General features: G+C 41.1%; 1 protein-coding gene across 1 annotated transcript; it reads right to left on the reverse strand.

Moving 5' to 3' along the window:
• Window positions 1–25: 25 nt before the first annotated feature.
• tet2 (tet methylcytosine dioxygenase 2) lies at window positions 26–27250 on the reverse strand. Its single transcript, XM_084569348.1, has 10 exons — window positions 26410–27250; window positions 6376–9399; window positions 6208–6298; window positions 6007–6100; window positions 5695–5903; window positions 5246–5396; window positions 5053–5142; window positions 4795–4932; window positions 4265–4619; window positions 26–4172 (listed from the first exon to the last, which is right to left on the reverse strand). Exons 2-10 carry the CDS (start codon window positions 9353–9355, stop codon window positions 2812–2814), a joined length of 5469 nt encoding a protein of 1822 aa, XP_084425474.1. The 5' UTR covers window positions 9356–9399; window positions 26410–27250; the 3' UTR covers window positions 26–2811.
• Between the last annotated feature and the right edge of the window lie 363 nt (window positions 27251–27613).

Genomic DNA, 27613 nt, shown 5'->3' on the forward strand with positions numbered 1-27613 from the left:
ATTTGAAACTTCAACACAATGCATAACAATGCACAGAATTTAGATATTGGTATTAACTTGAGTAACAAATAAAAATGCTTTAAATAAATATAAATTTTATTAAAAAAAAAAAACACCCACATATCAGCAATATCAGGAATGATATAATAAACAGCTTTCAAATAAACTGCATTCAGTACATTACAATACTTACAGTATTAATACCCATCCTTAATTCAATTTTTTTGTAGCATACCAAACTTCAGGAGAACTCGGGAAGCCTTAAAAAGTAAAATGACAGGCAAAAAAGTTGCACTTTTTTTTTTTATATACGTTTTAGTGTCAAACTGCAAAAAGCCAAGTGTGTATGATCTGTTAGCTTAACCCTTGAGCTGAGCACATGAAGTGCACTTGTTAAGCAAGAAAGTCATTCAAGTAATGTTGACTCACTCAGAAACACTCTGAAGCATCTTCAAGTATGGCTATGCTTTTAACCCGCTATATCTTACGGCACCTTGCCTTTCCCAACGGCAACCTGCTACTGTAGCTGGGTCCTGTACAATGAAATTCAACATTTTAGTATGGAGATTTATTTTACAAAACAGTTCGAAAAAAACTAGAACTTCTAATGACTGAGCTAACATGATACTCTAACTGTAAACATTGCCATGACAGTGAGTGTAATATTTACAAAAACCTGGATAATCTAACCAATATCATTTTGTCAACCCAAAGACGCCAAGAGGATTTTTAAAGTTTGATATATGAAGAACCGCGGGTAAATTTGACAAAGAGAACCTACATCATCATCAAAGAAAGAGTTATACTCCTGCAATACAAATTCTTGGTATGTACAATGTGACATAATTTATTTATTTTTTAACACATATACAATTAGTTTAAATAAAATGTTTTGTAAGTCTTTATTACATATTTTTTTCCTGAAAAAGAAATGAAGTGCTTTCAGCAAATGAATGTGTAAAAGTGGGGTGAGTTATTACTATGACATGACTGTCGTTCAATTATATATATCACATTAATTAAATCAAATAAACAGGGAAGAAAACATTGTACAATTGCTTAGTGGTTATAAATAAATTCAACTATACACAGGCACAAAGATGTGCAACTACATTAATCACTATTCTTGCCTCTTAGCCAAAGCAAATAGATGCTTTTTATCATTCCCTTTAGTCAACTCAGTGCATATATGATCAGATTTCTTTTAAAAGATTACCACCATCCTACTAGCTAAAATATAAGTAGAGAATTGCAGGAAAACCAATTTTGTTTTTCCTCACAAAATGATTTTGACAAAACTTCTGTTGGGATGATTCAGGATGCAGTGTCAAGTCCCTGAATGCAAAAGACATGATGAACACAGGCAATGAAAGTGTATACAAAATTAGTTGAAAATGTCCCTGATTTTACAGTAATATCAAAGAATGAAGTTCAATTAATACTTTCTGGCAGATTGATGAGAAAGTAATAAATGAACTTTTATGCATTTTGGTGGCCTGAACATATTAACTGTCAATAACAAATTTGAAGTAATATACAATGATGAAGAAGAATATGTTATAATCCTATTGCCTAAATTGTTTTTGAGGTATATGACTGGTTGGTACTGTACATTATTTAAAAGCCTTCTCACTGCCCAAAGAGTCTCACATTGTATGTTTCTAGTAGGTTGAATAGCACCTTATGAAAAAAAAAAAAAAATCTGTTGAAACCCAAAGAAATACAACAATATGCTGTTAGCATTCTTTACAGAAAATCTAAAACAGTAATTCCAAAAAGGGCAATTCATTAATTTACTGTACAAATCTCACATGTTTATATTACAGTTAGATTACAATAATCAAAGACCCCACAGCAAGCCAGCTGCCCTCTGAAACTGACACTGAGCTTACCCTGTTTTATGTTCCTCAGTGTATAGAAAGCACATTTACTAAGCACCACAGACATAAAACTACGTGTAATATTCACAATTCAGGTTTGTTCAATGAACCTGCTGTAAGGAACATTAAAAATTAGTTTCTGTCAACAAAGTAAATCTGGAAAAACATAAAATAACACAAATGTAGATTTTTTTTCTTAAAATGTTAAAAATGCACCATAAGAATGGCTCATTTTACAGTATAAAGAGAATGAAAGAAGCACCAACATAATGATACGTTTAAAAAATAGTTTTGCATGAACTCAGTCACCTCATTAGAAATTCATGAATGTAACTTGTGATACTAATTAATTACTGTCTATGCAGCAATACAGTATATCCAGGTTTTAACAAACATTTAATTCTCAGTATCAAATAGTGCTCTCGGAAATACTGACTTGCTATAAACCATTGTGATGCTGATGATTTGACAGTGGGATGATTTTTTTCAGTGTCCCGTTGACATAAGCAATTGAATCTCACTCGTAGAGTGTGTTGTGGCAAACACTTTAGCACCGTGAATATTGTCATTTACAAAGTCACTGTTTTATGTCAGGATTACATCTCCGAAATTTCGTAAGAAAAATAAAGCCAGCAAAAACAAAACTATGTTTCCAGCTAAAATATAGTTCGTCAGGTATCAGACTGAAAGCACCAGAGATTTTGTGTGTCTTGCAAAAGTCACCAAACAAAAATAAATACATCCTTCGTAGGGCCAACTAGTAAAGCTTGATTGTTAAAGAGGTGACCAATCTGATGTGAAAGGTGAGTATATCTAATCTGATCACATGTTCGTTTGACTGCACAACACGAGGCTGATGAGAGGGCATTCGTGCCTGTGGTCTTTTTTGTCTTCCATTAAGCACCTTCAAGGTCTTCTTTATAAATGTTTTCTATACAAACTGACTGTACGGCCCTGTGACCTTGGTGAAGGCATACGGAGATGTATTGACAAATGTGTTTGTTGAGCATGATAAGGGCCCCTCCATTAGTGCCTTGATGAAACGCTTGTAGGGAGGCTCTCCTGTGGTTTCTGATGACTCTGGATGCTCACGCTTTACCCCCTTCTTGCTGCTCTTGCTAGGTGTCCCCTCACCACCATTCCTCTCTGCTTCTTCCTCCTTCTCACGAGCCTTCTCTGCCATCTTGGCTTCCCACAGTGCCAAACCATGCTTGGCCTCGTTCAGATTTTTGTGCTGGTAAAACACTAAGGAGATGCGCGTGGGGTGGTTGCGATCTGGGTTTTTGAGAGGCGTTGTGGCATGAAGTTCCCGTTTTGCGCACTCAATAAGAACTGAACCGTGGCTTGGGGCCACTGCCACACCACCTATGTCAGGGTCCAGAAAATTGTGCTCATTGTCTGACCACATCTCTGGCTTTTTGGGGGTTGTGGGTGTCTGCGGTGTTGTGGGCTCCTGCTTAATACTGGAACCCATGATGCTTCCATTAGGCAGACCTAACCCTGACTGTGTTTCAGGGTTTAAGCACCCACCACTCAGCTGAGCAGAAATCATCGGTATGCCAGGCATACCCATCTCTGTCTTTATTTGCATACGGAAAGAATCTTGTCCTGGGGGTAAGATTTGAGGGCTCTGAGACAGGTATGGATTTGGGTATTCTCCAAACTGATTGCCTTTGCTCGCAGCAACTGTATAATTTAATCCTCCGTGCACTGAAGATGTTCTTGAGAGGGGGTCCATAAACTGGGGGTCTGAGGTCCTATTTGGGCCATAAGGTCCATAAGGTCTCATGGGCTGGACTGGTCTCATGTTGCTGGCATTATAACCATTGACCTGTAAACCGGGTTCACCGTACCTTGGTGGATAATTGACCTCATAGTGTTGATGTACACCATACTGTTGCTCTGAGTAGAGCGACGGCCTTTGTTGACGATACATCTCCAAGTGCTTTGGGTTTGAAGCATAGTATGGATGGAAATTGTCAATGGGCATTCCTCCATTACACTGATAACCTGGGTATGGACGATTTGATCCATTCATGTAAGAGTTTGGTACATGGAGCGGGGAAGGGTAAGGGCTAGCTGGTGTTGGTGGCTGAGGAGAATACATGCCGCCTGGCTTGGAAGTGCTTGGAAAAGACACAGGGTGGTTTGGGAACCTAGTGAAAGCAGCATTTGTTGACCCAGGGTAAGGGGGAAGGTGCTGTTGTTGCTGTAGTTTCTGATGATGGATCCCAAGGGGGTGTGTTGGCTGACCTAACTGAAGGGCTGCTCCCACCGCACCGGGAATAGGTCCTAGAAAACAAACCCAAATAAATGTAAAGCCTAAGCACCAGATGTGTTAATATGTTGGCAGTAATGTACATTATTTATAAATGTAACCCTACCTGCCATGTGAGTGCTCTGAGCAGTGTTCTCATAAGTGCCTGCTTTTGACTTGGCCAGGAGGGCCTTCTCTGCTTTATCGTTAGAACTGTCCAGCATGGCATTCTTGTTGGCAGCTGCCTTCTTAGCATCCAGCTTCTTTTGCCGGCAAGACTTGGCAGGCTCTGCAAGCATGCGCACCTCGCGGCGGAAGGCACTGAGGACTTGGATGGCCCCTGACTTCATTTTCTCCTGTTGACCCTCTTCACTGCCGAATTCATCAGTATTGGAAGCTTTATAAAGAGGTAAGACGTGGAGCTGCTCATCTTCAGGAATCTTTCCAATCTCTCTGTTGTCCTCCCTTGTCAGAGTACACACCTAGGAAAATGTAAAATACCAAATAAGCTGTGCAATACTTTTTGTTGGGAATAGGCACGCATTAAATAACAAGTCTACTTTACGTAACTGTTTTATATTTGAGTCTCAGTATCGTTTTTATTCTATCCTCAAACTAATTCAACACACTAAAATGCAGCATGCATAGAAAGCTTACCACAGTGCTGCCGCCTTGCATGTTGTGGAGGTCTCTGTGGGCATGGGCACAGAAGTCCATACAAGCTGTGACCCCAGAGAAGGGGCGACCCTCCTTGAGCCCCAGACGACAATCTAGCGCCCTATTTTCATGTTCCACCTTTGTCCAGAAACAACAAGAAGCACAGAAGAGTTTATGAACATCAATAGAAAATATATATTTAAAAATTGTTCAGATGTCAGCAAGAAGACTGTCAAGACAATATCCAGATATATTCACCTGGTTTCCATACGCTTCAGGTGCCATAGTTTTATACAAGGGAGCAAGTAAGCTTGCCAAATTTTGAAAGTTGTGCTCCATTCTCTCTTCCTGAAAGGCAAAATGTCAGAATAAAGTTATATTAATTACTGTATGACATTAAAGTAAGCAGGCATAATGTTTTATTTTTTATTTTTTTATCTGAGTAAGGTACCTCTTTCATATCATCTCCAAGTAGCTTAAATTTTCTTGGGATTTTGCTCCTGGCGAACTTGCAGCCATTGTAGTACATACTCCATGAGCAGCCAAAGGAGAATGATGCCCCACTGGCTTCAGGATCGTATCCCTGGCAAGCACAGGTCCTCCTGAAAGGGCAGGACAAAAAAAATTATGTTAATGTCTCATTGTTGTCCGGTGAGTGACTGAGGATCAAATAGGGAACTGGTCTTGATACAACAAAAGCAATGATCTGAAATAAAAGACAATTACAGCCATTGTCTATATACAGTTACTATATACTCTATACTATGTCTCTGTACTATATATCTTCAGCATAATTACAGACGGTTGTTTTAAAATAATTCAGTTATTTTTTCATTTTTATTTTATTAATAACATCTAATATTTAAGGTCAGTTTTGAGTTGTGCAGTGCTTTCACTTACTCCTCATTGAGAGCACATCGTCGCTGGGTGTGGGCTCCATGTTTTGTTAGAGTTTCACTTAGCTCGAGATAGAGGCGGTCAGCCAGACTGGGTAGTATGCCTTCCCAGACCAGGATTACAACAATGATGCAGGCAGTTTCACATCTGTGACCACTCCGTTCCCGCACTAGCACCAGTAGCTTTTCTTCCACGCTGGATCGGCGAATCACCTGAACCAAACGGGTATAGGAATACATGCACACAGTTATTTGGAGGAAATACAAGGGCAGTCTTGTTTGCATCTCAAATGAAATATATAAAAATGGGCCATACCCATTTGGCTATGGGGCACCCTTGTGTACTTTTTCCTTCCTTGCCGGTGTAGATTACTTTCTCAATCCTGATGGCTCTACCACTTAGGCCAGACCTGCAAAGCAGAATAGAGGCATTAAAATTAACGTTAAGGTGAAAAAGTGCACTGCAGTTATGAAACGCAGTTCTTTACAGTAAATTCAGGTCAGATTTGTAGTTAACCTTTTTTCCATCACTTCTCGAATACCAGCAACACTAGGAGCTGACCCCAAGTGAGTGTAGTATGGACCTTCATCCTTCTCGCTGATTTGTTCTAAATATCATAAAGCAAAATATGTTAATAGTTACACTCTAACAGATCAGTCATGCTTACTCTATTATGAGACTTACCAACACAATGGCAGGATGCAATGTCATATTGTGTTTTCATGGGGGTATCCAAAAGATTTTTTATAGGGGTGTCCAATAACTTCATAGGAGAGTCCATAAAACTCTGTAAGAGTTGTTCTTTCTTAGGGGTGGAATCAGGTGTTTTTTTAAGAGCTACATTAAATAATGAAGCTGCTGATGAATCTACTCCACTCAGATCAGTGTTGGTTGACAGGATGGTGACCGGTCCAGAAGATTCCACCTTGACTTTATTTGATGAATTAATGACAAAGGATTTTTTCTCATACACGGGTGAAAGCTGGTACTGCCTCAGGCTTTGTTCCATGGAGGCCAGGATGCTTCCCTGCTTCTTGTTTTGCTCACACAGGGATTGTTCATTTTCTTGCTTGACTTGCATTCCACCTATGCATGCCTCTCGCATCTGTAACTGCTCAGAACAAGGCCGCTCATATCTGGGTCCATTTTCCATTTTTACAGTTCTTGGGATATGTTTGGGGTCACTAGTGCTTAGAGGGGGATGAGGAGGGCCTTGGCGTTCCTGCCTTTGTAACAGGTGCATACGCAGTGCTGCATGCCTTTGTAAGTCTACATGGGGACTTACAGGTCCCAGAGGTAGTCGAGGTCCCCTTTGGAACTGAGTGCAAGATGTCTTCAGCTGCTGTTCAGCTTTGAGATACATCTGTGTTGTCACCTGTTGGTTTAACGCACCTTGTGGTAAGTGAGGTTGTGACTGTGTAGAGGTCTGGGGAAAGTCCATGTGGTTGGGCTGGTGGCAGTGGTTGTTAGGCTGCTGTGATTGAAATTGCTTGAGGTTACTGCTGCCTGAGTTGGGTGGATACTGCCTTTGATGTTGTATTTCTGCTGTGTTATTAAAACTAAATGCTGCATGGTCACTGTGCTGAATGTGTTGGTTGCTTGGTTGAGTAGAATTGTTTCTAAGAGGTTGGTTTGTTTGGTTTGTTTGACACAGTTGCTGGCCTGGCTGAGGCTGACTGTGAGGTCTGTAATTGGGAGACTTCAGTTGCTGCCCTTCAAACTGTGGTGGATGGGACAGTGGACGTTGAAGATGACAGTGCTGCTGTTGCTGTTGTTGCTGCTGTTCCTGCTGTTGTTGTGTTGCTAAAAATCCAGGTGACAGTATATCATGGAGGTCGGTGTCTTCACGTAAGTGCTCTGACTGCACCTGGGAGTGGTAGCGGTTGTCTGCTTTTGTATTTTGAGGAAAGTTAAGCTGCTCAGACATTTTCTGGTGTAGGGGCTGCTGTATTTGAGGTGCTTTAGAATTTGACTTCTGCCACTCAGGGGCAGTGTTGTGCTGGACTGGAGCACAATGCGTTTTGGCTGGTTGACAGTTCTGCTCTTTCTTCTGAAAGCTGTTAGACCCATGGCTACTGTCTGTGAAAACTCTCTGTGTCTGGAATCTTTGTGCTGGGTTTGACTCCGACATCTGGCTATGAACCTGGGGGTTAGCTGTTTGCTGTTCTGATGGAGGCTTAGAAGGGAAGCCCCTCCACATGTCCTGCTCTTGTGCCTGAGATGTTGGGCCACTTGCTGACTGCTGCTGGGAATGTGAAGAATTTAGATCCATCCAGCCTCTCTGGTTAGGAGTCGAACAAGATAAGTTGACTCTCTGTTGAGATGTGCTCTCCATCCCATTTTCTAACCTAGTGTCATGTGGCTGTTGCTGAAGGTGCCCCATGGGTCCTGAGGTGTCAGCAATATGTGGGTTCCCAGACTTTTCTTGGAAATTCTGGGCTTGAATCCCATACTGAAGGCCTCTGTCACTGCCTGGATAAGGATGGTGACCAGGTCCGGGTTTCTCACTTTGCACCATATTCTGTATCCCAGAGTTGGGAAAGGATCCATATCCACCTGCCTCTCCTGCCTGTAGGGGTTTGCTTCTCTCCAGAAAAGAGCCGTGGTTAAACTCCTGGTGGGATTTTGCATATGCACCACTAGGATTTGTGTCATCTGGATAACTCTGTGCATTATTCAGATTTTGTTTTGAGCTGTTACCATTATTTGTAGGTTGGATCATGCCTTGCAACTGTCCTAGAGACAGTTCCTGACCAGAGTAAGACAGTGGCCTCTGTTGATGCTGCTGTTGTTGCTGCTGCTGGTGGTCTGCTCCAAAATTGTTGGAGTATCCATTCACTACATAGTTGATGGAGTTATAATTGTTACCTTCTTCAGAATTTCCAGATGCCCCAGGGTGCTGTTGCTGTGAGTCAGGCATCTGTACTGAATTGGGTAATCCTGAGGTTAAAGGGGATTGAGCACCTTCACTGGAGAGTTTATTGGCCAGTGAACCATTGACAGCATTTGACTCTGACCCAGATGTTTGAGGTGCAATGGATACTTGCTCAGGATAATACTGAGACAAAGTTTTCTCTAACAGGTCACCTGGAGTGCTTTCTATGGTTGAGGAGGGTGATGCAGCACCATTTGGAATTTGTTTATTTCGTGGCAGACAGAAAATATCTCCATTAGGAAAACTACAATTCCTCTTATCTAACTTAATCTCTGTTTGTGGAGAACTGCATTCAAATTCTGTTGCCTTTGTCAGCTCTGGAAAGTTGTCCACCAAATTAGAGCTCATGTCATCATTTCCTTTCATCTCGGAATCTACTTTCATTTTCTTGGGCTGGTGGACCAATAAGGACTGCTCCGGGATTACATGGTTCAATTCTCCATTCATCAATTCTCCATTCATCAGTTCTCCATTCATCATGTAGGATCCTTGATCAAACAGCCCTTGTTTTGAAGCAGGGTTGTTGTAGTTCTCCCTGTGTCTTTTCATAGAGTTAGCACCTGTACTGGACTTATAATTGTTCCAGTTTGAGTCCCCAGTGATCTGCATAGAATCTCCCTCTGAAGACTGGCCTCCATTCTGGAGTTTGTGGGAGATGTCGCGAGGCGTGCCGAATTGTGCTAATATCAGACTTTCTTCCGTCTCATGTCTGGCCTGTTCTGTTTCCATCTGGCCTGCTCAGAGTCCATACACAGGGCTGCCCTCTGTCCGTCCTGCAAGACAGAAAGTGGGAGAGATATGTTTGGTGACATCAGTCTTAAGCAGTTATGTTCTTTACAGATTGGTGCGTGTTAAAATCGTTTTAACACAAAATTATTTTGTATACACCAAAATACATTTTATTATGTGGTTATTCTGTTTATTTTTAAACATTCACATCATGATGCTATATTTTGCTTACAACTGATTCGTGAACTGCGCTCAGACAAAAAGAAAAAAAAATTGATGAATGATGTGAAAATCTGTTACAATTAAGGCAATTTGGCTAAATGTCTAAAGCTGAGAACACACTACATGATTTTTTTTCCAGATTTTACCCAGGATTCCCAGTTGGGCAAACTCTGAATTAGATGGGGACAGTCCACATGGGTAGATGGCACAAAAAACTGTAAATGTGTGAGTTGAACAGACCCAACCCTACCTCAGTCACAGTCAGTCAAACATGTTTGAATTTTTTGAGACGAATCTGTGTGCAATCGGGTAGTGTGAACTGATTACTGGCCCAGCTGCAAACAAGCGTTGCCAACAACCAATGGAAAAAAGCGTGTGACACAGGAAATAGTGCCAGAAGACGATGGGAAGTAGTGAGAACATCAAAACTACGATGGCCCATAGCGAGAGCAGGAGAGTGGTGACAAAGCGAACCTGAACCACAGAAATGAAGGGGAGATTAATCGAGTTGTGGCAGAAGCATGAGTGCCTATATGATGTTGGCTGCAGTGCATACCACGACTGTCACATTCGTGAGAGTTTGCCTGAGAGTTTCATGCGTTCAGTTGGCTTTAGTTGGTTTGACAATCCCTCATCAGGTGCAGTTATTGTATGTGATCCCCAGTTGTCATCCAAAAAACTGCTGAAGGCAGTCTGTTAGTGTGTACTCCTAGTCTTTTAAAAATCTGTAACGACTGTGAAAGTTGGGTGTTCCCACTCCCCTACACTGTGTTGCCAGGTATCTAATTTCAACGGTGTTAAACTCGAAGCCTTGGTCTGAATTTGTCCTCAGTGAGGGAAAGGCCAGTAGAGTACTCTGTTTACACTTGGCACTAAATGTGTATCAGCTAGTGACACAGTTCCGTCATAGAAGTGGATTTACCATGACCTAATTTCTCCATCGCCTAAAACAACAGAACAAGTAGAAAGTGAACAAGGAGAAGAGAATATAGACTTGAGGTCATCAAACGGTTATGGTGGCTGATGTCGTGTGCTACAAGAAACTGAATCATTACCAGTTTCCTTATTTACAATGGCTCTTAAAAAATAATTTTAACAAAAGGTGTCCCTAGGGTACACTATGAAACCATTTTCTCCGACTGAAAGCTATGTTGTCCCATCATGTACTCATATCAGAAGTAAACCTAAAATGAATGACCAAAAATTCTTAGTGACAGCTCAGTCATCAACAAGGCATCAGGCTTGCAGCTTTGATGAGGCTTTGAATGTGAATTTAGTCTGATGTTCTTGTTTCAGCATAAAATAATTAGGTTCGGAAAATCTTATATGCTGCAAATACTACTTTTATGTTTAGAATTCATTTGGGCTTATAAGGCTAGCAGGTAGAGTGCGCTAGAGCACTTGGTTAATCTAGAGGTAACAGATGCAGATTTTACCCTCACTGAAAAGAAGATACAATTTCAGTTGACAGAGATTTTCTTTGGTGGCCTAAAACACTACAAGTCATACTATATTTCTGAACATTGCTCTTTTCTTTTTTATTACAAGACAGAATATATTAAATGAAAGTCTAACTGACTGAAGGCAGCAGGATCCAAGGTTAATGTTCCAGATGGTAGATGAGAGGAGGAGCTTGCTGCTTATCAGCTGTTCAGTTGAGATATTCCTCTCCTGGCCTCGCCACATTGTAATGTCAAATATGCAAATACTATTCAAACTGGAGGCCTTTGTTGTCAGGTCCCTCAAAACTCAAGCACTGTGAGCTTTCCGTCATGAACTTTAAATTGAGTACAGAATCTACACTTTACCCCACAAATGTTTCCCACAGTGACTTCATTATCCTGATTAACTGCTTTGCGCAGATTTTTTTTTCAATCCTCTAATTTAAGGAAATTTTATTTGTTGGCACATTCGAGGACTGAATATGTTACAATAGAACCAAGATTCAGTACAATTTTAGCTCATAAAATGTTTTAATGTGTCTAATGCACTTGAATAAAGCTGTTGCCAAGGATAAACCCCCAAAACCTTGACAGTCAAATTTTGGTAAATGTTGTACATGGCAATCTAAATGATTGTTCTGGAGTATCAAATGTAGGATGTTATAGCACATGAATAGTTGCAATCAGTACCATTTCTGGACATTGTTCATGAAATTGTAGGCAAATGAGCCAGAAACAGGAAATGGGACCTAACCATTTAATTGTTAAATGTCAGGAGCGTAGTAACAAAGTCCTATTAGAACGTAATCAAGGTTGTATATCGAAAATAAAATCTAGAGGCTTAGGTAGCAAGCTGAGCTCATGGTTTAATTTTGATTTCCCTGTGCTCGCTCTCTCTCTGCCAAGCCAAATAGATTCCTGCGATTCCAGTCGAACATTGATTTTTGTCTGCTGCCCTCAATTATTAATGCATGTCACATCCGCAGCATCTGCAAAACCATTGCAGTGCACAGGTACAAAGAACCGCAGACTAATCCATCATAATTATGAGCAACCCTCTTCCAGATGCCATAGGAATGGTTGGCTCTATGTTGAGTGTTAAAGTAAAACAATTAGTGGTCAGAATAAAGGCTGGATGAGGAAAGAGAAGATGTTCCCTGAGCGTCATTATCCTTCATATGTTGAATGAGACATGAGAACATGCATTTTCCTGACTTCATCCCACACCACTACCATCTCCTCGTATTCTAAAAACTGAATACACAGTATTTTAATGTAGTTATAAATTGACACCTATTTGAATCTTTTTCTTTAAGTCTCAGTGTCCATAAATCTTTGAAATCAAGTTGAACAAAGCTAGTTAACGTCGAAGGTTGCATAAAACGTGTTCATCAAGGTAATTTAAGCCACATTCAGTTAAAAAGACTCAGAAACTTAAGCCATCAAAACACACTTGAATGCTTAAGAGAAGTAATACCTGTATTTGTGGTCTCAGGTCACTAAGGAACTGCCAGCTGCTATAACATTAAAACAAAACTAGAATATTAAACAATGAACTCTAGGCAAGGCATGTTGTTTGCAGGAACTGGAAACGGGTATTATGACAAGTTTCATTTGGCATAATTGTGCTCCATCGTTGGACCTGATTATCGTATCTGGAACTTGTTACTGCATGTTATGAGCATAGCAGAACAGCTGTTCTCTTCAAATGATTTGTTTTGTCCAGAACGTAAAGGCCTTTTTTGAAAAAACTTCCATTGTCCATTTGAGCCATAACCTGTTATTTATTGACATTGTTTGGTGTTGAAAAGTCCAGAAACAAATCTAATGTCCATCATTGAGATTTTATTTTACAGATGGGTTATACAAGCTTTAAAAATATCTGTTTAATATATTCCACCATGATAAATACTCATCACCATCACCAGCTCCTAAAAAGCTGGGGAGTGAAAACATTCATCTTTAAGCAAGAAAAGTTTGTAATTAAAGTATTTCAAGATCCTAGATACCACTTGGACACGAATACGATTCTTAGAAACCACATGTACATAATGTACAGCCTGGTCAAGTGGGCAATGCATAGGCGAAATAAAAAGGCCACTATTGGAATTGTGGCTCAGTAGCCTGTCTGGACCAAGACGACAGGAAACTGTCAGACTGAGCTCCGCTCAGGCAGGCAAGCTAGTTGACATAATGATCACCTTCCCTCTGTCACTTGCCCCTTCCAAGACATTAGCAGCCCTCCAGACCTCCAAAGTTAGAGTGCTAAATCTCCCACTAACGAGCCAAGCTGTTACAAGGGTGTCTGGAAGCTCCCACTGTTGTCACAACAGAGCAGCCAGCTGCCTGTTAGCAGGTGGAAGAGGGAAGCAGCACAGCAAAAACAAAGACAGCTCTCAGGTCAATGGCGAGGGAAAAGAGCCTCAAAGGTGTCTTTTTGTCTAGACTAGGTGAAGCATGGGCATCGTCCATCTCCAATATCAACTTTTATGCCTTGTTAGCATGATTGAAATTCATTTCATTCATCCATTACCCACTGGGAACAGAAAGAAAAGAAAAAATCCTGAGAGACAAGAAAAGCTTGTCAGAAAGCGGGCGATCCAACAACTGAAGCGGAGCTAGTATATACTGTGTGTACTATAATATACTGTATGTCTCTATCGCTGTATATAGTAACTCATTCTAAAATTATATATTTTACCATGTATGTGATTGTTTCCATATAAATATGATTGAAAATACTTGGAATATGAATCTGTGATTAAACTAATTAACTATTTGAAAACAGAGTAATTAAAACTGTAAATTCTATGTACAGTATGAAGCTGTGAAATTAGTCGGCACCAGAACCAGAGGATGCACAGTCTCACTAGCTGCTTGGGCAACACGTTGCAGAAGTACTGCAGCAAAGTACCACCATCAGCACTCTAATCAGGAGTGACCCTGAAGCTATTTATGATCATGTCAAAGGCATTAAAACTCGGATGTGTTACTTTGACTAACGAGTACAATAACACCATGGTGGGAACTGTGAATTGCGCGTGGCTCCTTTTGATGAATGATGACTGGTCTCTGGATTCGGAAGGTATTTTCATTCACGTAACGTGATGTCGATGAATGTTTAAATGGAAGATCAGCTCACTTTGGATGCTAGAAGTCTTGATGATCGGACTTGCACTAATTAGGGCCAGAGAGTCGTGCCTAGATTTTACGAATGTACCGAACAGTATCGGGAGGATGGTAGTGTGTCTGACTGGGGCATTTTTTAAATGATCGGATCAGATTGAGCATGTTGCTAAGCCTGATCATTTGCATTTGTGTTACATCTGCTACATTGGAGTAAACTAAAAACAGACGTTAATGTCTGCTGTCTGGAATAACTTCACAGAACTGTGAGGAGACATCTATTGTATAGTTCTATTTTATTTATTTTATTTAGGGTACTGTGACTGGGATTGACTGATACTCAATATTAAAAGATCGGGGAGGATCCCTAATAGATTTGAAACTTAATTAAACAATCTAATGTTGGTTGGATTTACACACTGAACAAGAAAACTGACTAAAACATATTTTTTTAAATATATAGATATATATTTCTCCATGGATGTGTACATTCTTTACAGTGTTATAGTACACAAAGAACACATTAGGAGTAAACTAATGCTCCCATCTTTTTTAAACATATAAAGCATTCCTGAAAACATAACAATGAGGTAAGCGAGTGATTGCCACTTCCCGACCCCATGTGACTACTCCTTTGTTTTTGTGGCCCTCAGTGCAGTCTGTAAATGAGTAACAAAGTCAAGAGGTGAACACTGATGCTAAGCCGCTTTCAGTGCAGCTCCATTCCTATGGGACACTCCAGGGTTTACAATGGACCGAACGGAGCCAAGCAGCTTGTCACAGTTGGATACACCCACACTGACAACAAAAAAAAAATCTTTGCAAACCTAGAACAAAGCCAGAGATCCCAGCTGTGTGCGTCTATCTGGGCTTCATACAAACATACAAACACACACACTAACACACAAATTATGCAATATTTTAAGTCCAACTTTGATTCGTGCTTTACGACAAGTATTGGCTTCATCTTGTTAATTATTCATCAGATGTGATTCACAGTCGGGCAGATCTATTTTTGCTCTGGAAGTAGAGCACTAAACTAAGCCAGAGGCACAGCGTTGCAGTGGCTTTAGTTTGGATGCCGGCTGGAAGTTATAAAGCTTTGATCTATTTTGGCTTTCTTTCTAGTAGCTAATGTCCACCAGGGAAAATGAGCACTATGGTTCAGTTTATGATATGACTCCATTTGCTTGGCTTGAACCAAATTCCCAACAAAGCTTTCTTTCCCTCCAGAAGTCAGTTTCTTTGTCTCTTATGTGCTGTTGTTTGGTTTCCCTCCCTCTACCGCAGCCTCACCTCTGCCCTGTAATTACACTTCTGGTTCATCTCTACTTATTCATCTACTCCCTCTTGTTCAGTCTGCCATCTAACCTGTGCAGTTATGAACCTGGCTAAACAGTCATTTGCCATAGTTGCAGCCTTTGTAGCTATGTATTTGCTGTCATTTATAGATGGTCAGTTGCTTTAGTGCTTTGAAGCCTGGGGGGCAAGAGTGGACTCTTGGACACAGTGTGGCCAGTGTTGCAAAACAATGGACGCTGTTAGCACAAGAGTCATTTTAGGGCGACAGTTAATGCACATGACAGTAGAGGCTGTGTTTTGTAATTTTTCTGTACCAAAAGCAGAACAAGCAAACTATGAAAAAAACCATTGTTTGTTCAAGCAGAATATAAAATATATGTGCTGCAAATTAGTGTTTTGGGGGGGAAATTCAGTCCTATTTCTACCGGTAGCATAATGCTTTGACTCCATAGCACCAGAGTAATGGTGTTTATTGCGCTGGACCCACACTTTGTTTTTGTTATTGCCAGAGAGAGAGCTAGTGAAATATGAGAACTGCCATAGTAGACGGGATCTGTTTGGCGTGACTTGGCAGCCGTATGTGACATTCAGCACTAACGACAGCTGCTGGGAGATTCAGGTCTCTGTACTTTCAGGTTGGGACTTAGGCAGCCAGGCTAAAGAGTGTTAAAGTCATTGTTAAAGACAGAGAGATGTGCCACAGGCCAGTAAATCAAACACACACACACACACACACACACACACACACACACACACTTGGCAAGCCACAGCACCGTTTTGTCGAATACTCCAAAGAATACGCCATAGTCTCAAGTGCACATTTCCTTTTCTTTGCTGAAATGGGCCCATTTGTATTTTCCTGTTTAAAAGATAAGAACACTGAGCATGCACCCAGTCCAAAGACTATAAATTTTCAGAAGAGTCAGTAAGGGTAAAAACCGAGATACCTTGTCAACTGAGTCACGAGAGAGCCAGTTTAGTACTGATTTTCAATGTAATATTACCTGACTGACTACTATAACTCAGTACTAATGTTGCATCCACTACAACTTCGCAACATAAGGTGGGTTTCAACTCGTCAAATGTGAATACTTAACACAAACTATAACTTGTGCATAAGCTACCGCTGCTGCAGTATTGCCACCTGTTACTAAACGCAAGTCTTAACTTTCTTAAATTTTAAAACGATTTAAAAGTGAAACACAACTGACCATCATATTCGTTTCATATGGCTAAGTTGACTTTATCCTGCTTTCATTAAATTACATATGGATGTATTAAAATATAATTTCAAGCTGTGCTCTGAGCAAGTCTTGTGGTGTGAAACTTCCATGTCACAAAGAAGTCATTCAAGACTTAATGCACTTTCCAAATACCAAATAAGTATTTACACCTGTAAACTGTGTAACCAGAAACGATAGTTTTCTGTGTGAAATCCATTAGGACCCTATAGTTGAGATGAAACGGAAACGAAACAAAACCCAACATAACAGCAAATCATGAAATTTTAACTATTTTTGTTAATTAATGTCTGAGAATAGTATAAGTTATGCTTTGCTGTATGTGCTGACAGACTTCAGTTGGACAGTTGAGACTGCACACGGCTTAGCTCTGAGTGAAACCTCATCCTTAGCAACCCTTTACCAGTGTAATCAGGTCAGATGACTTGCATTCTACAGTGTGTTAAATCCCTTGCATAAATATAGAGCCGAACTTGTTGCTCCACAAACCTAATGACCTCCCGCAGCACGCTCACAACTCTGCATTCCTTTTGACTTGGTGGACAGGGACGAATGTTCAAAAACTAGTTTGTAATCTCATAAATATTATTTTTAATTCAAAGACTTGTCTGAAGTCTGGGCACTTAAGCACATACACCACACAGCCCCCACACCCCTAAGCTAGACGAAAACCCCTAAAAGGTCAATATATGGGCTGAATCAGCTACAGTTTGTCGACAAAGATGGCAGAACTCAATGCTTGAATATACATATGCCTATTTCAGGCAATGTTAGATTATCCTTTTAGATGTTTGAATAGATGTTTTGAATTATGGCTGTTCATAATGTGTGGCTTCCAAATGAAAAGAGAGTGTTGAACTAACTTGAGGTGTGGAAGTTAAGGGAGTGGACTGTAGTCATAAAGTAATGGGACAGATGTTCATTCATCTTCTGCATCTCACTGAGTCTCTTCATCAGGCCCTCACACTTGTGATTTATGTCACATGGCATGCTCATGCAGTGTGTACAATGCACCTCACATGGTTGGTTGCGCCAACTCTCTCTCTCTCTCTCTGAACATATGACGTTCCCTGGCTAAGAAACAAAAGCCGCCTGTGTCTGTAGTCAAAAGTTACATGCCGGACACACATTTGCTTCTTAGTGCCTGCGTCTTGTTATTACACCTTAGCAAAATGGGGATCAGCACATAGCTAGCTATCAACCTACCCAGTGAGTATCCAAACAAATTGAAAGCAGCAAACAGCTTTAATACAAGTAGAACACAGATACTAGTCAAAGATCTGTGCCACATTGTCATTTCCTCATTTGTCATATCAGAGCAACACATCATTTCCTTTAGTTAACCCCAGTCAAAAAATAGTTTGGCACAGTTTGTAAATGAAGTGAATACGAATTTTTGCAGAACTTTTTATCATATAAGGTATATTTATCATGTAAAGTAAGGTGAATTTGAATTTATCACGTTTTCTGATCCCATCCGATGATGAATGCATCTCTCTCAAATTCTGCACTGAAGTTTTTTTTAATAAGATGGTGATTTTTCTACTGTACTGTATAGACGCAGATACATGTGAAGGTTGTTACCAGGAATGCTGACGCTTGAGGTTCAGTGTTACTGATGTGACACATGTTGGTTCCATTAATAATATCAAAGGTTGCTGCAAGGCTTGCTCCATATGAACTCGATAACTCGGGGGTCCAGTCTTTCTTTCAGGTGGAACTGAGCAGTTATCTGATGATGCTGTCTGGGGCCTGACCACTAGACAGTGACGTAAGATTGGCTGCATCACATGCCACCCTAGCACAGCACTGCTAGGGTCTGCTTGTCTTCCCTCTTCTGTCCTTTCACTCTCAATGGTGGACCAAAAACATAGTAGCACGGCAGATAGAAGCAGCATGCTAAGAAAGTGATTCTCAATGTTCAAATTATTCACTCTTTCATTTAACTCTTATCAGTTAAATGTGATAAAATTCTCACATTACGTATGCGTGTCTCCTTTTCACACCGATATACAATGTGCATGCAAAAACTAGTAAATTCAATTCAGCATCTTGACTTCTTCTTAGACCAGATTGATAGATTACTACAAAGACCTGAAGACACAAACTTCTGTTTGTAATTTCTTCCCTAGAAAGCCTCCTCCCCCTCCATATGAAGAAGGGATTGGTACAATCTACGTTGTTCTTTATGTCTAATGCGAGACAGATGTGGCCGACTTTTGGAGATTCCCACTGCAGTCTTTGTGCTCACACAGCTTTGTGTCTCAGTGCCTTCTTTCATTGTATTTTAACATCATTGCCTATTCATGGCATCCTTTGAGGTAGTAAATCTGAAACTACTCAAACCTCGTTTAATTGAAAGAGCTGGGTTCTCGCAATATATCGTAGATCAAAACAGTGAAATTATTAAAAAGAAATATCAGTCAAGTTTTAAGTTCAGCTTTTATGGCAAATGGCAAACGATTTCAGTGTAATTTCAGTGCAGACTGCAGATCCTACTGTTGTAACTACAGATTCCAATGACTAGCTAGAAAAAAATCATCCAGCTTGGATGTGAAGGGCGAAAATGGTCAAAAGGAAACACAACCGGAACCGGAATAGCACAATAAGTCTACAGTAAGTAGGCTTTCTTCGTAGGCCAGTTTTGGTGCTGTAAGATTTGTGGTGAATGTCTGAACAGTAGTTGGTGAGTCAGTGAATGTCGAGCATCTTATTAATGTTGGTTGAGAGGTGTCAAAATATAAGTTCTTGAGTAACTTGTGCTGCGGCTCAGGTAGTTCAACTGAAGGCTGGATGAAGTGTCCTTGGGCAAGACACTGCATTACATGTTGGCGGAAGCTGTGTAGGTGTTAGGTGAATGAGAAGCACTCTAAAGTTGCGTCATCTAAATGCAGACCAACCCCACCTTTTCTGGTACATCCTGTTTAGCAGGTACTCTAGGGAAAACAACAAGGAGTCAGTCACAAAACCTCATGCTAGCACATGCCACTTTTGTCTTCATAAATTTCTCTCATCGATTCTGAATTTTATGATATTTCTGAAGAAAAATATATGTCTTTGTATTCTTTTTGGAGAGTTTGGTCATTTGGTCAACACTAAAAGTGCAGAAGCGATTGCTAGTAACAGGCAACATTGTCTTAGATCAAATTTATTAATCGTCGGCCTTACCTCCAAATATTTATGTATATTGGTATATATACATGTATGTGTAAAATATATGTATAAACAGATGTAAATCCTGATGGTAGGTGGCAGTTGAACACCAGCCCAGACCTCTCTTGTTAAACCAGTTAGTCTTGAATTGTTCCTGTTTCATCATCACCGGCTGAAAAGAACCCCTTCCTAGGTTAGAAGCTCCCTTAGCAAAGCTTACACAGAGAGTCTAAACCTTTTTTGTACCTTCAAGCGGCATCACAAGGACACTCTAATTAAGAAATGGGCTCCTGAGCATACAAACCCAGTAGCCTGGCTCTAGCCCCTCACAATCCAACACATCTCCTTCCAAAGTGCCTGTCCCTTTTCCCCTCTAACCCTCTGTCTATGCAACAGTCAATATATCTGACTAACTTGATGAACTGTGCGCACAGCAAAGTTAATTTCTTTCTGAGTGCATGGTAGCCATGGCGACCATCTTATGAGTGCTTCAAAGCCCATCTGGTCTAAACATTACCCCAGCACGGCTGACTGCAGAATAGACTGCTTTGCACTGGTGTGCACATGTGCTTTATGCACTGATCCTACAACTAATTCAGAAACCTACATTTGCAATTTTGCTGATCAGCACCTTTCAAATCCCGGTTTGGAAAATATAAAGATTGAAATGGTAGGACAAGAAATACTTTTGTTGATCTTTTCCTTCTCATTCATTATCCCTTTCACTACAGTCTGGCACGAGATGAAAAGTTCATCCACAAAGCCTACAGATGCTGATTCCCGTGTTTCTTCAATACAACGTCTTGACTTGGCACGTGATTAGCGCACAGGCACGTTTATTTAGCAAATATTTCCTTTCTGCTTGCGTGATCCAAATCCAAACCAGCTTCCAACTAAACAGGAAGCAGAGGTGAACAGTAAACAGGGAAAGGGAAACATTATTGGAGGGAAAAATATAACAAACATGGCAGCAAAGGAATTTTAAATGGACACAATATCGAGTCAGAGTTTCAGTAAAGACTGAGACCATGATTGATTTTTGTGAACAGAACTCAAGCCACGTTTGGCAGCGTGTGCTTTCTTACTTTTTTTCATGAAACATGGAGCTAAAAATATTTCATAGTAGTGGTCACTACTGCTGTGAATGAGAAATATTTGCTACATGTTCTTTAGTCATCTGGAAAGCAAATGTGGGGATATTCTTTCCCTCATTGGTTTCCAAGCAGCCTGGCTTAAGCCACTGTTGCTAAGCTCCCTCTTTCCCTCCATTGATTGGACGGCACGTGACCCTCATTTGTTTCACTACTTCAGTGTAACGTTTCCAGAAATCCTTCACTCCATCTCACACACTTCAGGGACTGATTGTGAGTTACAGTTATTTCTAACAACATTCAGATCTTAATTATGGTCTGTGTATTGTGTTAGTGTTCACTTCAAACACAAAAGGTATCATTCAAATACGGCAGTTCTACAAGAACCACTGCACATTGTATTGTACAATGCTTATAAAGTTGATTTTAAGTATGGGAATTAGGGTCGCATCACTGTCTTTTCCTTGCATACTACCCCATCCTTTGTACTCATTCAGACATGGGCCTAAATTCAGACTTTGACATTTTCCCAACTTAAACACATATAAGGCTGCAAACCGGTCCAGTTGTCATTGAGCACTACTCGGAAAGACACCAGCTGCTGCACTTGTACATTCCACTTGGGAAACCTAATATTGAGGCCGAGCCACTCGAAGCTCTCAGAAGGTAGTAAGTGATGTCATTCAAAGCCTTTGGTAGGGTTACGCTTCTAAATGACAATCAGGGCCAGCTGTCTTTCTTTGTGCTCCTTGTGCAGACAACAGGGGGCCATGGGGCCTAACCTTTTTAGTGACAGTTCCTAGCACCCAGGCGCTTCATATCTGACAGCCATTTTAGAAGATGGCAAACAGCAATCAGAAGAAGTTGTTTGGGTAATTTTGGACTGATTTTGGGTTATGCCATCGTGACAAAGCTTTGCGTATCATGATAGATAAGCATTCCATTGCATTAGCCATGGATTTGTTTTAGCAGAAAATGCATTTTGACATGCTGAATTGTCCTGATGGCAAACTTTTTTCTTTTTAACGATTGTTTCAGGATTAGAGCTCTTGCAAAGCGTTACCATTGTGATCAACTTGATTTAACCGAAACTGATTGACCTCTATAGAGTGTGACACTAAAGTCTTAGTAAGGGTCAGACCTTTGCATGAGGTTAGGTCACCTTTTTAAAATTTGCATGGCCTGTGTATTTACCGACTGCGTTCAAGTTTGCTAACGCTACTACACATTTGTACACATTTGTCTTCTTGCATGCAAGAAGGCCATCCATCTTGACTTAACACGTTTATCTTTTGTTTTTCCCTTTCAAGAACTTTAGCCTGCCAATTTCGTTTCTGTCTTTACAGTGTAACAGTTTTGTTTTTCGAATCACTAAAGGTTTATAAAAGTGAACTTCTTACCAAATAAGTAATTAATGGAACGTAGCTCAGTGATGGAGAACACCACAGTGGACGAAACTTTGTTTTCAAGGGTGTCTCTACCACTATAGTTTTACGTATACGTGTTGGGGTTTAATCAGAAAAGTATGCAGATATTGCAGCGTTTTTTTTCACTATCCTCCAAAGGTGGAACTCTAAAAGAAGTTTATTGAACTTTCTGAGAAGGCGGATAAGTTTACACCGAGTATGTTCTCCTGACGTACCGCTGCTGAGGCCTTCACTTGCACAAAGGCTATGCGGAACGGCACGAGAATAGGCCTGCCCACAGTCTCGCCATGTTTTCAGGCGTAGACACGTGTTACTATGGGTCTTTATTTCTTTTTTTTTGCTTCCAGTAGTGGAACGATCGAAAAACTGCATTAAAAAAGATTGTCCAGGCGTAGGAGGAGCGGCCGGGCGAGAAGCGGGAAGAGATGCTATTCGCTTTGGGGGCGGTTACGTAACATCTCACTTGCCTCCCTCGCCATGGAATGCCAGGAGAGTGTTTGTAAACAGAACGGCCATGTGCGTGTGCTCACGTGGAGGAAGCTTTTGAGTCGCTGCCCTCGCTGTCTCACCCCTGAGGTAAACCCTGACATCGATACACGCTCACAGGGCCAGCACCACTCCCTCCGGCCCTGTGCCACTCAAACAGCGCCTTATCACTCTCGCTCCATAATTACGCCTCAACTCGGCTAACAACGCACGGCTCAGTGGAAGAAGAAGGCCAAGAGTCATATTTGGGAGTAGCGGAAGACATTTTTTGTATGTCAGACTCATAAAATCATTATTGCTACTTTCCAGTACCAGTGATGACAAGGAAACCACTCCCAAGCCATAACAAGGTAGAGCCTTCATTGGATGGAAACATCGGATGTTGGTGATCTGTATCTGGTTTGGTGACAACTCCTGTACCCATAAAGCTTTGCAAGAAGTAAACACATGGAGATTCTCAAGTCAAAGGACCTTTTGACAGCTCAGGGGTGGATATTGTTGCACAAAAAGCAACGGTAAATATCCATTAAGTGCTAAAACTCTTACAAACATCATGCTAAATAAAATGACAATGTGACCTGCAGGTAAACCTTCTCAAAACTCTGCAGGGATTTTCAGTTTTATGTCGAAAGTCTAGTTCATTGATACTTTTAGTTTCCAGCTAAGATAAAATTCTTACATCCGCACATACAGTCCTGTAAGTATAAAGAACGTGTGCAAATACACAACAGTGTTATAGTGCTGTGATTCCACTGCAGGAGCACCACAGTTGCTGCTTTACTCTTGCTCTCCATAGAAAAACAACCCCCAATAGCAGACAGGGAAATCAATATTGCAAAAAAATCTATACAACACTCAGTATCTCGCCATTTTGTCTTAGGAAAGCAGCTGAGCTATGACCGGCTAGCAGGTAGTACAATCTAAAATGTCTAACCTGCCACCGGGGCTTGTTTCTGTGTCATTTGCGCCCCAGCCCCCGGGTGGAAAAATGATCCGTGGGCTGGACAGAGCAGGGTCAGAGGTGAGGGCTTGGACAGCATTGTTGTGGAACACTATGGCAACTGGACATTCTTCCCAATGGTGATATTGTCTTTGCCCTGGGAGTGACATAAAGGGAACTTACGGCCATGGCGAAGGAGCAATCCAAGCGCACAGCTTTATCTGTAGGTGTGGATGTATGAGAGAAGCTGTGTGCATGTGATTGATCTATAGGGCCCATCCCCCACTCAGCCCCTGTAGCCCTATTAATGCTCTGGTGCCTTTTCAGCTGCTGATGTAACAGCAGCCCCACAGAGAGACACTAGTAACATTGTGGGTTTTATAGTATTTAATTTTAGATTGTGGCTTTATTGTGCAGGAAACGGATTATACGACTAATGATGCGCTTTCATTAATGAATTAAGGCAATGAATGGGTGAGACTCATTGCCTCCAACCACTGTAGTAGATGCAGTCTTTCACATGACACTTTCACATGAGGCATTATCTAGTGTCTTAACATCATGAATGGGTCAGTGGGATCGCCATACACACACAAGCGTGGATCACCTGATCTCTTGCAGTCACAACATACTTTACGAGGACTATGGAGAACGCCGTTGCTTAAGCGCTCGTGTTGACACTGCACAGTCAATGACCATGCTTGCCATATCAAAACAGAGCCATGCCATTGCGTCAGAGGGGTACACCACTACTGTTGGTTCGGAAGTGTAGTGGCAGCCCACTATGACTTGAAATGGGATTCTCTCACACTGCAAGCAGGTATATTTTAACAGTATTGTAGGAGCCGCATGCTCTGCAAATGTAACCACAGAAGAAGAAAAAAAAAAGATTCAGAAAGGGGGAAGTGTCTGACTGTCTGAGAATACTTTGTTATCAGCTGTTCACATGAAAGCTTGGCAATTGTCTTTTGTCATTTGACAGGCAGCTGACTTTATTCCCACTTCACTGCCCCTCTACCTTCTTAATATCACATTCTGTGCACTTTCAATGGATCCACACTGGTCTGTTTGAGTCTCCTGAGACCAGTCATTTTAGCATCGATTAGAGATAAAACTTAAGTTCTGCATTGCTCCTGCAGGCCGTCTACATTGTTAAGTTACAATGCCCAATTAAAGGTTAGGGAATATTCTCCACCTTGCAGACATGCTTTTACTTCGCCTGTGACCTGAGGCCATACTGTGGCTACATTACGACTGTAGTCAGTGGAATACACAAACCCAATATACAAACCAAAGGGAGATCTGTTGTATTCTAATTGACCATTCAGATGTTAATCTTACAGAAACACTTGAATGCGTGAATTCAGGAGGGGGGGAAAAAACAACTAACAAACCATTAGATAGTTGCTAATTGAGATGAGGCCTCATGCCCTGTAACAAATCTGAATTTATGTTGTGTTTGGATAAATGATTACAGTTCACGCACATGTTACCCATTTTGTTGTCAATAATCTATTCATCAATGGCTCCGTTTCCAAAACAATACAGCAGCCTGATTGTTGCAACATGTAACTGCTTGTAATGCATCAAAATGTGTACTAACCACTGGTATAAGTTTGGTCAATTATTTTGACAAGTAAGCTGTTTGTGGCTCCGCTTTGGCAACAACCTTTTGCTTAGCCTGAAGTTAAAAATCAGCTCCAGGATAACCATTCTTGTTCCCCCAGCTAATGGTGCAGTAGGATTGAGTTTCATTTCCTCCAGAGCTTTCTGACCTTGCCTGTGTTCACTACGCCCTGCCACCACAATTCTCTTCTCCTTTGCTTCTCCTTGGGATTTGCCTTTTGTGTCTGCTTGTCATTCAGTGGTGAAAGCAATGAAAGCTGATTCATAGAGATACACAATGCCAGAAGCCTCCAGCTCTACTGCTGTGCAGACGCTATGCACTTACTACTGTGCATGTCCAGGTTGGACTTTTCCTCTCCTTCACATAGTCCTACTGAAGCCTACTGAACAGCATTAAACAGGCACACACATAGCAATGGGCATTGACACGAGAAGAAGCTACAGAAGGTAACACTTCCTGCATCTAATAGAAACTATCATCATCTTGCAGTAGCCATTAATTACACAAAAATGTTAAAAATGTGTTTTGCACTCTTACAAAACTCACTCAAAAATCAAACACACACACACACACATTACACTCTCTCGCACATATTTAACATATAATAAAAAAGCAAGGTTTAGAATGAGGGAATTACAGAGCTATTTAAATTCTGCTTAAAGAAAAACTCCTGAACAAGCAGTCTAAGTACACCATTTTCTATGATGCATTCAAAAGCAGCAAAAATGTTGAGTAAATACAAGATACATAAGAAAACACAGAAGGTCTTTCTCAGTTTTTAGCTGCCCCCAAAAAAACAAAAAAAAAGAAAGAAAGAAAATCGTCAGCCATGTTGGAGTAGCTTTATCTAATATCCCCTCCTTATTATGTTGGCTCTTGCTTTTTACGGTGGTGGACATCTGCCACACTTCACCTGACAAAAAGACCACCAAAAATACACTCAGGGTTAAAGGAGAAACAGGCAAACAGAGCATGGACGTACAGAGCAAATCCTCACCTCCTTTTTACGTCCCTCCACTTTGTAGAAATTCCAACAAACCGTCTGGATCTCCTCTTTAACAAATCCTAAAGGGCAGCCATCTTGCCTCCTTCTGTTCTTCTATGAAACAGACTATCCTCCACATCAATATTCATGAAAACCAGTCTGACGTCGGCTCTCATCATCAGGAGAAGCCCGGGTGTCGCTGTTCGCCGGCCCGACAAGAACACTCATATGTGACTCTGTTGTGAGGCAGCAGAGGCGCACAGAGTGGACAAGATCTAGCTGCAGGTCGGGGCGAAGAGCCTCGCTTTGGAGGCGAACTCAAATAATCACAAAATCACTTTCCTGCTGAGTCCTTCCACACAAAGAGACAGGTTTTCTTTCCCCCCTCTGCTCCCTCCTTTTTTTCTTCTTCCCTCAGCCGCACACAATAGTGAACACTATTATGGCTGCCCTGAAGCACTGGAGTGGATTTCGTGAGCAGGACAGGACTCCAACCCCCAGTGCACTTTGTGTTGAATATTGCACTGGTCTCGCAGGCTGTCTGACTGTGCTGAATACCTCCACCCCCTTCCTCTTCTCAGACAGGAAGCCAAGTGACTCAGGGTTTTTCCCTCCCTTTTTCACTCTGTCTTTCTTTTTCTGTCATTGGTTACAGAAGTTCCCCCTTTTGGTGTAGTAGCACTCCTCTTTTGAGAGTATTACAACAGCAATCAGATGTGGCCAGTTGGAACCCGACCAGTTGAGCAATGCGCTCATTTCCAACGGCCGTGTCTGAATTTGGCACACCTCGGCTGTCTGTTCATTTTTAGAGCGGGGTGTAAGATATCTCTACAGCCCACATGCATATTTGCTTCATGTGTCTGCCAAGACCCACCTCCTGTTGACACTGGCCACGTGGGCTTGAAAGAGATAGAGAAAGCAGTGTGTGTGTGTGTGAGAGAGAAAGGGGCTGAGGGTGATTTAAAGACAAATTCAGACCTGGAATGTTGTTGAAATAACACGTGTAAAAATGTGGAGCTTTTTGATGATGATGAATTTAGGTTTATTCGCTTTTTAGAAGAAAAGAGCGTATTTATCTGTTATTTCTTTGAGGAAAACCAGAAAATAAGGCAATAAGTGCGTGTATTGTTACTGCCGCTAAGCTTGACCTATTCTGAGATAAGCTGCTTTTCCTTTTGGCGTAGTGAAAAAGGGCAGCTAACTAGTTACTATGTAA

This window comes from Chelon labrosus (genome assembly GCF_963514085.1).
Source record: "Chelon labrosus genome assembly, chromosome: 2".
NCBI classification, from domain to species: Eukaryota; Metazoa; Chordata; class Actinopteri; order Mugiliformes; family Mugilidae; genus Chelon; species Chelon labrosus.